General features: G+C 36.6%; 1 protein-coding gene across 7 annotated transcripts; it reads left to right on the top strand.

Moving 5' to 3' along the window:
* Positions 1-773: 773 nt before the first annotated feature.
* On the top strand, positions 774-8,862 carry LOC114825646 (uncharacterized). Of its 7 annotated transcripts, XM_070823518.1 has the most exons (9): positions 781-1,337; positions 2,719-2,921; positions 3,183-3,250; positions 3,663-5,259; positions 5,344-5,748; positions 5,850-6,596; positions 7,363-7,455; positions 7,679-7,927; positions 8,173-8,862. In XM_070823518.1, the coding sequence occupies exons 2-6, from the start codon at positions 2,744-2,746 to the stop codon at positions 6,386-6,388; spliced, it is 2,787 nt and encodes a 928-aa protein (XP_070679619.1). In that variant the 5' UTR covers positions 781-1,337; positions 2,719-2,743; the 3' UTR covers positions 6,389-6,596; positions 7,363-7,455; positions 7,679-7,927; positions 8,173-8,862. The 7 variants fall into 7 exon arrangements, with proteins under 7 accessions (XP_028960499.2, XP_070679619.1, XP_028960496.2 ...); XM_029104666.2 differs by having other exon boundaries at positions 774-1,337; positions 7,679-8,862; XM_029104663.2 differs by having other exon boundaries at positions 7,581-8,862.
* The last annotated feature ends 3,190 nt before the right edge of the window (positions 8,863-12,052 follow it).

Here is a 12,052-nt window from a genome sequence, read left to right as displayed (position 1 = left end):
GTTTACCCATCTATACATGTTGAACACATCGAGAATTATATTATGAAGTAGAATCCTAATGATAAACTATCAATTTCTTTGATTTGTATAGATTACTAAATGGTCTCCAAATTGAATGATTTTTTTCTTTCTAGATTTGATTTTTATGATAATAAAGAGAATGAATAATTTTGATTATGACACTATAGATTGAAATGATGCCACGTCAATAAGGTACGATGAAAGTATTAACCTCTTCCTCTCGAGAATGAAGGAAACCTCTATCATTAATTTAGTAAGTCTCATAAAATAGTCACTAATATTATGATTTAATGATATTTCTCATCACTTATAAGTGAGAAGTTTGGTTTCAACTTTCGTGAATTGCAAGTATGGTATCACATTACTATAATGGACTAATTATGTGGCTTAGCTAGCCTAAATCATCTATACCAAACGAGACCTTAGTGTGAACTATCTTGTATATAAGAAAATGGTGTTGCTATCCACAAACACCTTTTAACCTTCTACACACACCTCAATTTCGGTTTTCAGATTGAATGAAATAAAGAAGATTAAATGACAAAAATTAACACGGTTTTCAGATCGAATGAAATAAAGAAGATTAAATGATAAAAATTAACAAAGAAGATCTGGAAGGTAAAAAGAAGTGTGGAACCTCCCTAAAAAAACATTGTAAAAGTCCAACGGCCGTCTATTTACAATATCATTGTTTTTGTAAACATTAACATCAAAAAATATAACAAAGCATTTATAGGCTTATAGCAGAACAATCTTATTATAAGAAGAGACATCTTTTATCTTTCTTTAGCTTAACGTGAAGTGAGAGTCTTGATGAAAACAAAAAAAATAGGAGGAGAGGAGGTGATGAGTCTGTCGGATGACGGTTGAAGTTGGAAATGCAGAAAGCCAGAGAGAGAGAGAGAGAGAGAGAGAGAGAGAGAGAGAGAGAGAGAGAGAGAGAGAGAGAGAGAGAGAGGGAAGTGGAAAGCAACCCAACTTAATATTTTCTGCAGTTGAAAGCTTTCCTCCCGAGTCTTCATCCTCGTTGTCAATGCAAATTGCAAATTACCAGTCACTTTCACCATAAAATCTCTCACATCCTTTGCTTTTATTTTTATCTCTATTTCTTTCTTTCCCTTTCCATATTTTTCACAATAATTTTCCATTATTCTTCTTATTCTTCAAGGTTTTCCACCTCCCATTTGAGATTTTTCTTTCTGAGTTTCTTGCCATTAATTCAGTTTCATGTTAAAGATTTGAAATTTATATATAGTTGCTCTCTGCTCAGCCCAAAAGCATAAAGCTTCCATTTTTTTTTTCTCAAGTTTTTTCAGGTACCCTCTCTCTCTCTCTCTCTGTCCAAGTTTCTTCAGTTTACTTGATATTTGTGAAATTTGAAATCTTGGGTATGCAAGTTTTTGTTACATGGTCATGTTTTTGGTTTGATTTCTAGACAAGAATTTCAGTGGAAAAACTTTCCCTAGAAACAAACAGAAGATACCTGTTTATACAAAATTTAATTACTAGTTTAGCTAATCAAGAGCTAATCACAGTTGGAGGCAGCTAGCTAGCAAGAATTGAGGCAACACATAGTAGAAGATATTTTGACTTGAATTTCCTCGTTTTCCTGTTTCTATTCCTTAATTTTTAATGAACTGCTGAAAAAGTGAATTTAGTTACTTGTTTAAACTTTTACACTATGCTTGGATGAAAAAATTTAAGATTACTAAGGAATTTTAAAATGACGAAATTGAAATGACAAGATTTTATTTTCTAGAATTTGTAAATTTTCTTGTTTGGTTAATCTAAAAGAACAATGGATTTGAATACTGAATTTGTTATTTTTAAACTCTATATCATAGAAATTGGGAAATGACACCTATTTACATGAAATTTGAACTTGGGAATTGGAGGTCCCAAATTCTAAGTTTTTTTTCCACGCGGAAATTCTAAATTTCTATGTTTATGAATCCAAACCAGGGAATTGGTGTATGTCAATTTATAAATTCTGACTTTTATTCAAATTTCAAGTTTATTTTCCTCATCCAAATATATCTAAGTTTAAATTCCATGCAAATAGGTGTCATTTCACAATTTCTATGATTGAGAGTTTAAAATTAACAAATTTTGTTTCAATTCCATTGTTTTTTTAGGTTAACCAAACAACAAAATTCACAAATTCTAGAAAATAAAATCCCGTCATTTCAATTTCCGTCATTTTAAAATTCCTTAGTAATTTTAAATTTCTTCATCCAAACATAGTGGTCATATATTTCATGGGGATTTGAATTATTATTTTTTAATCTCTGAATAAACAAATCCCTATCGTTATGAATTATTGAAAAAACACTCACATGGTGGGACACAGAAAATTTAGGACACAAACATGGACTATGGTGCAGGCTGCACCTACATCACAATCATATATTTATAGAAGATCAGATCAGGGTCCGCAATTGTCGACTTTGAACATATATATGTGTGTGTGTGTATATATATGTCTATATATATATATATATATGTTTATATGATATTTCTTCTTGGTTAAGTTCATGTCATTCTTTGTGTGTTTATATGCAACCTAAGAGAAAAATAACTGCATTCTTATTGGGGTCACTGGTTTGAAATGACTAAAACTTGTATGTTATATACTTGGGTGTTCGTCCTCGCACAATCTCTAGTTTGGTGACGTAAATTTGGTGTTATTTTCTATAGCCAAGCTCTCCCAATCTCACTCATCATGGCAAGGATGACATCGCCGAGAAGTCCTATGCCGAAGAGCCCTATGCCAAAGAGCCCTATGGTTTGCGAAAAGTACGAGACAGGATGCATGTGGCATTTATATGGCCTCTTTAACTTTCGTCAAGGTCATTCAAATAAGAAGCTGCTTTCACACAGGAGGCATTTAAAGAGAATTGGTAAGGATTTTTCAATCATATTGCACAATCACAAATGCAAGTTCTTAAGACCTTTGTTTACTCACCCGGTTGCTACATTTTTACAAATTACCGCATCCACAACTGTGAATTGAACGTTGTTTAGTTATTTCTGGTTTAAGTTGGTCATTTGCTAACTGGTGATAGACTTGTTGAGTAATGAAAAGTACTGAATAAGACATACTCCGAATTTTTTATTTTTCTGCAGTACTGAAGAGATTCATAATTTTTCTTTGTATGCAGATGATGGAAATTTAAGGACCAAGCTTGATTTGCTTAACAAAATAGATGAGAAGTGCGAAAACATGGATGTAAGTTCCACCGGTCTACTTTTACAATCAAACTTGGTGTATATTTTCACGTACCTGAATGTTGGTTCAAAAGACCGATTCTTATGATTCCAGATGTCTGCTAGTTTTTCTGTTTCGACTCTTCTGAGTTCTCTGTGTGTGTGTGTGTACATACATTGCCAATATGCTATTTGATCAATTACTGGAGTACTAGGCAAGAGAAACAAATGGAACTGATATATTAATAGGCTCTTCAAAGCATCTGGGAGAAATATTAATGGTAGACAAAATTTCGGAGTTTGAGAACATTCGTGGTTTGACAAAGTTTCCTTCATTTTTTGTTCTGTTTTCTTTAATATTCTCTCACACAGCTGACTGCTGACATAGTATACGCTAAAGCAAATTAGCTGATTTGCAACTTCAATTGTTCCAGGTCGGAACGAAGAACAAAACTCAAACAGTTGATTCGGATATGGCAAGTAAAAGAAAGCTTAAGGGGGAAGAATTGTCCACTGAGCTGCGGTTGAATAAGAACATTGCCTCTGATCAAGTGAAACATCTGCAATCTGATTCTAAATTTGTTGGTTCATTACCAAAGAATAATGGAAAGACTAGCAATAATCGTCAGAGATCTCATGATATACCTCTTCATGGTCTGAAGAATGACACTAAGCATCGAAAACCTTCTAATTCAACTTCAGCGGAAAAACCTTTAAATAAGCTCAGCTCAGCAGCATTGCCGGAAGTATTAAGCAACGAGGTGCATAGAAAAAAGCGACGAGGATGTGGCTGTAAAAGTATTGATTACGTTAAGTATGACCAGATTAACGAAAATAATCATCCGCCGGTACAGATGAATGCAGCGGATGCCATCACAAGTCAGAAAATCATTGATGGGGTGAACCACCAGTCTAAACAATTATCAGATGCATTGCAGATTTTGAATTCGAATAAAGAATTGTTTGTAGAACTCCTACAAGACCCGAACTCTCTGATAGTTAAACACATTGAGGACCCCCGAGAATCTCAGACAAGAAAACATCAGAGTAAATCTGTCTGTGAAGAGAACATTTCAGAATGTAGGACAAGTAAAGCAAGGCAATCTAAAGGTCCTTCCGGCATTCACAATTTAAATTCCTCTGATTTTTACCTATCTCAGGAAAGTAGCTATTCTGATTTTGCAGAGAGAAAAGTAGTTTTAAAAGCTGGCCCACCAAGATTGCAAAATTCTTCAGACGGTATCTATTCTTGCTCCTCTATGCAATCTTATTACAGCTTTAACAATGATGGGGAAAGTGAGAGGCCTGCAAATTTTTCCCTCAGCCGTATGAAGAGGAAACTGAGATGTGCTATAGGGGTAAGCAGCAAAGAGCAGGACTTGAAAACAATCAATGCTACACTTCAAATATCTCCTTGCCAAGGCTCAGAAGACTCTAAAGGAAAAGGTGTCAAGATCATGAGAAGAAATTCACCTAGCACCATTAATTCTGCTGACAGTGAAGTACTGAGCAAGTCTTCTTTTGATATCGAGAACAGAAGCAACATAGGCAAGGTGAATGAATGTGAATCAAGCATTGGATGTGAAACTGCATCAACCAGGGGAACTGGCCTTCAAAACCCAAACATTTCACTTGTTAGCCAACCAAAGAAAAAGGAATCTGAAACTTTTGCAGAATTGTTAATGAAAGGAAACAAGGATAAGAACAACTTTGTAAGACAGACGCCAAAAACCTGCGAAGGGGTGGCATCATTTCCTGAGTATGACTTCTTGCCTACACGCAGTCTGGAGAGGGACTGGGAAAATACATTTGTTGATGAACCAACGCGATTTTCACCCTACAGCAATTACCAACTGGTATATGAGAACAAGTCTGGGCTTCAGAAAGAAAAGAAAACCTGCTACTCGACTCCACTGAGGCAGGACGTAGAGGCCATGCCTGAGAATAAGAAACTTGATGATCAATTGCAAGTTCTTGATATACTGCGAAATATTGACATCAAAGGGCTGGGAGATAAATCAAGGCCTAAAGGTATGGAGTTACTAATTACATATTTTTCATTATTTGATATGTACTTATGTTCTATTTTCTTAGCTAATAATCAATCTTCTGCAGGCTGTGTCCAAATTTTGGAGAGTAATTCCACCATGCACCGAGGAGAAACAAATTCCTTAGAATTTCCCTCTGAATCGGACAGCACAAACAAAGTAACTACAATAGAAGTCAAGGATACTATCCACTCAGGGGAAACTAGTTGTTTGGAAGTTCTATCCAAACCAGAGAGCACGGAGAAGACCAATACCATAGAGACTAGTAATGCTACATACCAAGGAGAAACTAATCCTTTTGAGGATCAGCCATTAACATCTTCACCAGATGTTTTCTCATCAACTCCAAGTATTCAGAGGGTGGAAGATTCTGATAACATCAAAGATAAACGAGAGCAGCCAAGTCCAGTTTCTGTGCTTGAGCAGTATTTTGTAGATGCCACCAGTCCTGCAAGCACCATATTTGAACCTGGTAAGCCTTCATCAAGACCTACCATTTTTCCTTTCTTTTCTTTTTCCCCTATCCACTTCATGTGAGTCTGACTGAGGTAAACCATGCATCCATTTCTGCAGCTGAAGAGCACCATTCTCATCCTCTTACGAGGTCCCATTTGGACCCTGAAACTTCTTCTTTGAGGGAACACCAAGTTATCTCCGAGTACATTAAGGCAGTGTTGCAAGCTTCCACCTCAAATTGGGATGAGCTCTCACTGATGCCCCATTCATCAGATCAACTGCTTGATCCATTCTTGTTTGATGCAGTAAAGTTACAGGCTAACCAATTCAATAGTGATTGTATGCTGTTCCTTGACTGTATAAATGAAGTCCTTGTCGAGGTATATCATACTCATCTTCCATGCTCCCCTTGGGTGTCATTTATCAAGCCAATTGCCTCAAGACAATTTTCCGAGAATACTGTGATTCATGAGGTGATGAAGTCTGTTGATCGGTACCTCTTACCACATTCATCGCCACAGAAGTTGCAACAAATTGTTGAAAAGGACATAGCATGCTCTGGGGCATGGCTAGATCTCCGGAATGATTCTGAGGAGGTCATTTTTAAGATGGTTGAAGGTGTTTTAGAAGAATTGATCATGGAAACCATATTTTAACAACCCTTCAGAAAATTTATATTGCCACTGTATATTAGCTTTGGTCTGAGTTGGACCAAGGTAATTTGGCAAACTCAGGCAGGTTGGAAGAACTGGTTTCAAGCCACTTGAGTATTGTCTTATGACTCCTTGAACAAGCATGCAAAAACAAGGTTGCTACGTGTGGAGCTGGATCAAGGAATCATCTTTTCTAACCTGCATAAGATTGGTATGAGGTACCCTTGGATCAAATTTTGAGTATACTCTGTATAGTTTATATCAAACCTCTTGTAGCTACTAGCTATTTGTGTCATTTTATTCTGTAAGGGGAGGTCAATATCAAGCTAGATAACAAGCCTTATGCTTTGTCTGTGGTCTAGTGTCGATGGAATAAGCCAAAAATGTATTTCAATCTAGCTAACGAAACAAAGTAAAGAAAGGAATACTATAAAAGGTTGAGTTGTCCATGTATTCATTGCTTCCGTTCAATTGTGTCGTTCAATTTTCTTAGATTGACACTCTTTAGGATACTTATTAATGCATCAGAAACTTAAACCTGTTATTCATGAACACCTGCTAGTCTGGGTATAAGTACAAACTGTACGATTCTGTGGACGAGAGCTTAATTACTGAATGCTAGAGTTTTCTAAATTAGAAACCTTTTTGGGTAAATGAATAAGAACCCTATTCTTCTTTTGGTAAGCAAACTCGGAACCCATCTATGTTTCCATGTATGAGAGGTATTTATTGCTGACAATGGTACAAATAGTTTCTGTACATTTAACTTGGGCTAAAATGTATATTCATGTTGAATAGGAAAATTAGGTAAGTTGAACACTAATTGTTAGGGCTCTGTTATATAATTGCCTGCTTTCATATTACACCAAAACTCAGAAGTACATACGCTAGCTGGTTCTATGAGAATGGCTGCCAAGAAACTCCAACAAACTGATGGTTATGTTTCTGGCAACACTTTGCTACCCTTTTTGTTGCAGGTCCCTTCCAAGACTGGGGAAGATTATCAAAAGAAGAATACCTGAAGCTACAGCTTAAACTTATCAGTAAACCTGAAATCAAGATGTTTTCGGGTAATGAAACTGTTTTAATTAGATGCTGACACACTAATTTATATATATGTTGAATTCACTGGTTTGTAATAATATCTTTGTTTTATCTTTTGTCCGCCAACATACTGAACATGGTGATATTGTAGATTGCATTGATATCTACAAACGACGTGCTTTCAATCATCCTATGCTCAACAATCATACAATTCAGGTCTATGATCAACTCTTTATGTGTTTGCTTCAGTGTCATGCTCGTGAACTATTGGCACTCATTTACTGGTGTGGACTTCACACGCCAGTTACTGGTTCATAATCGTCCACAAGTTCATCGATGACTAATGCTAAACTCCTTATACAATTTGGTGTTTTGATGTGTCATTCCATTAATTTTATCTTCTGGCTGAAAAAGCAAGTCTTTGGAATCGAACTACGGTAGCTACCCAACAAGCACTCACAAGCGCGGCTCAAATACGTTAACCAACGGGGCCATCGTGTAAGTAAACACATGTCATGAAAAACCATTTAGCCTTCTGATTGTTAAGCATCCAAATAAACTAATAGCTTTTTGATATTGTATTTTCATATTATTTATTTATTTTTTCCATTGATTTCACTGAAACACTGTTGCCAAGTGCTATTCCTTATGCTTCTGTCATATGAAGCCTCATGTATGCTAATGCCATGATATGCACAAAGCCTGATATCACTTGTGTTATGAGCATTACTTGTTGATATCAGTCTAACCCAAGATGAGAATATTGAGCAACTGTCAAGACGTCTTTAAGTACTCAAGAGCTAAGGACATGTTCCTCGTTTATGGAAGAGCTACAAAGTTGCGATTGGAAGCCTATACATATGCAGATTTCCAATCTGATGTTGACGGTGGAAATTCTGACTTCGGATATATATTCACTCTAAATAGTGGGGCTGTCAGCTGGAAGAGCAAAAAGTAAGATGTATTAGCTGATTCCACGACAGAGACAGAATATGTCACTGCGTCGGAAAAGAAGCGTTCTAGATGAAGAAGCTCATTACTAAACTTGGAGTGGTTCCAACCATTACATCACTAGTAACTTTGTATTGTGATAATAGTAAGGCGATAGCTTAACCCAGGGAACCCAGGGCTCATCAAAAGAATAAGCATTTTGGTTAGAAAATATGTTACAGAGCATAAATTCAACATCCTCAAGGTTGCCTTAGTCAATAATATAGCAGATCCATTGACTAAGCCAATGCTTCAAGTCCAGCTTGACCGCCATATGGCAAGGATGGGTATTAGATACATGTGAAGGTGGCTTTGATTGCAAGTGGGAGATTGTTGAAAGTATGCCCATAAAGCCACTCATTTGATGTAATTGTTTTTGGAATAGTCATTATGTTAAATTCTTATTTGGTTAGTGGAAGGGCAAAGCTCATTGTTAATTACTATTTATTGTGTCATGTGTTTATGCAATACGGGAATCCAAGGAATGTATTTGATCTAAGAGAGAAGTGATCTAAGTAAGTTAGATTAATGAGACATTTCTCTTCTGTTTATTCCTAAAACATTCATAGCCATAAGATTGTCAATTGGGCATTAACAATCTGTTAAGTTTAGTATGTGTTAATTGACTCAAGCGAGAGTATGACTAGTCTCGAGTCATTTAGTGCTGGACACTAAAACAAACACATAGGTGTTCGAAAGGGTAATCAAGCACACAACGATCATAAGTGAGTTCTAACATACATGTCACGTAAGAACTCGTAAGTTGCAATATGCAAACTAGACCTTTGGCCTGAGGCATCATAGTTGTCTAACAGTTAGGTCCTTAATCTTTGGATATGTCAAAGACATTCCATTTAGAGTGTCCATAACATTGTTGGGGTCAAACCATCTAGTCATATAGGCATGTGAATGCACAACAAGAGATCTCTAAACTTCCATGGTGGGAGGAGAATACTCTAAGATGTGGTTCGGGAGTCTTTGCCCAAAGCACATGAATATGACATGTTCCAAATCATATTCAATTGAATCATATGAAGAAGTATCACAATGGTTAGTAAATGTGAAACAATCTATTAGTTAAACGTTAAACAATGTGATTAATTGTACTGTATTAGAGAAGGACCGTATTGCATTGTACTTGTAACTAGATAGGTTTTCTAACCACTTAACAAATCCACAGGGAAATAAATTGGATCCAAGAACAATGAGCTGCAAATTCATTGGATATTTAGAGAAGTCCATGGGCTACAAATTCTACTGTCCTAACTCTTATACCAAAATACAGGAAACTCATAATGCTAAATTTGTTGAAAATACTGAACCAGTGCACTCCTCCACTAATGCCCTCATGTGAGGGTTCTAGATACTTTACCTTTAAGAGCCATGTTGAACAAGGTAATGTTACGAATCACATAAGAGGGAAGTTGCTTAATAGGCAGGTAATCAGCCTTTTACGTGATTAGGTGTATGAATCCAATTACTATGATGGGCGGTAGTGGAGGAAACCGTAATAGCTATAAATAAGGATGTCCCTGCTATCCCTAGAACAATATATTTGGGTGATTGCAATATACTAGATTTATTGAAAATCTTATCTTCATCATGAAAATAACGAGTTAATGAATAGATTTGGGTAAATTACAATAAACCAACTCAACTATGGTTCTCCTAACAAGCTCAAACCTTATCTTTTAAATATTACAATGTCATACCTCAACTATGAATTCGTTGCAATACAAGAACTCCGTCAATTTATTGTCAGCATTTGTGGCAAATGCAAGGCCCATTACTCATCCTGCTGAACTCCATGCTGGCATCATTAAACACATGGATTCTCCCATTAATTGACATGTGGAATGAAGAACAAATTTAAAAAAAATTAAAATTTTTGAAAAACTAAGAAAAACCAAATGAACTGTATGCGCCCCCAAACCAATACACCACCAGCTTAGAACCCTAATTCCCAATTTCCAAAAGAAAGGCTTCCGCTCAACCATCTTTATCTGTAAATTAGATCTGACGAACCACCGCTTTGCGCCGTAGCGAGTGAGGGAAGGTAAGATTTGACCAAACCCGCATTCATCCCCATCCTCCTTTTAACGAACTTATCCACTAAGTTCATTTCCCTATTTCCAATTCGCTTCTTCCTTTCTCTCTCTCTTTAGAGACCGTACAAGGCTGAAAGCCAATGGACAACAACATCAACATGCCACTGAATGGACCATTAGTTAAACCAGGTAATCTTAATTTCAAGTTACAAGAAAGATAAAGCAAGTCTAATCCTAGTTACAAGTTTCTAGGTGAACATAAACCCTGAAACTAGGGAAATGATGCACAATGCCGGCTGCAACTCAACATGTGAGTAGTTGGAGTTGCAGATGCAACTTGTACCCTATTCACTAAGTGACATCTTTCAACACTTCCCCTCAAACTGGATCAAGGGGACTGATTGATCCAAGCTTGCACAACAACCTTTGAAATTGAGTAGAATCTAGGGTTTTTGTGAAAATATCTGCAAGTTGGTCATGGCTTCGAGTGAAAATAGTTTTGATCAATTTGGCTTGAACTTGGGCACGGATATAGTGGCAATCCACTTCAATGTGTTTAGTTTTCATGAACACAGGATTCGACGTGATGTGCATGGCAACTTGGTTGTCACAGTGTAAGTACATTGGTTAAGTGCTTGAGAAACCAAGGTTTGAAAGAAGAATTCTTAACAAAATAAGCTCACAAGCAGTGGATGCCATCGTACGATACTCAGCTTCGGCACTTGACCTAGCTATCACAACTTGTTTCTTGCTCTTTCATGTAACAAGATTACCTCAAACAAAGGTGCAAAAACCTGTGGTAGATTTGCGATCAAGGGCATTACTTGCCCAGTTAGCATCAGTTATAGCCCATAATGTGACTTGTACCATTTTTCTTCATGAGAATGCCCTTTCCCACCGAGCCTTTGAGGTACCTGAGTAGTCTTTTGACAATTTCCCAGTGAAGTGATGTAGAAGAGTGCATGAACTGACTAATGAGACTCACTACATAGGCAATGTCTGGCCTTGTAATAGTGAGGTAAATGAGTTTCCCAACTAATCTTTGATAGGTACTAAGGTTAGATAAAGGTTCCCCTTCAACATCCAACTTGAGCTTGCTGACTAGAGGAGTACGAGCAGGTTTAAAGTCCATCATCTTTGCCTCATCAATGAGATCCAACACATATTTCCTTTTATTTAAGAATAAGCCCTTAATAGAAGTAGCTATCCCAATCCCAAGAAAGTATTTGAGAACTCCCAAGTTTTTGATTGCTTGAGGGCATTAAGTTTATCAACATTATCTCCTGTAATGATCAAATCATCAACATATATAAGTACCATAAGCTTACTAGTTGAACCAATTCGAACAAATAAGGGAGAATCAACATGGCTTCTTTTGAATCCTGCAGCTTCAATAACTGAGCTCAGTTTGGAGTACCATGCATAATGAGATTATTTGAGTCTGTATATGGCCTTGTGAAGTTTGCAGACCATGTTGGGTTTATTCTCTTGGGGATGTCCTGGTGGTAGTCTCATGTATACCTCTTCTTCAAGATCACCATGAAAAAAAAGCATTCTTCACATCCATTTGAAACAAGGGCTATTC

This window comes from Malus domestica, chromosome 06, assembly GCF_042453785.1.
Source record: "Malus domestica chromosome 06, GDT2T_hap1".
NCBI lineage: Eukaryota > Viridiplantae > Streptophyta > Magnoliopsida > Rosales > Rosaceae > Malus > Malus domestica.
Note: the sequence above shows the minus strand (reverse complement) of the source record. Positions and strands in the feature narration are given on the sequence as shown.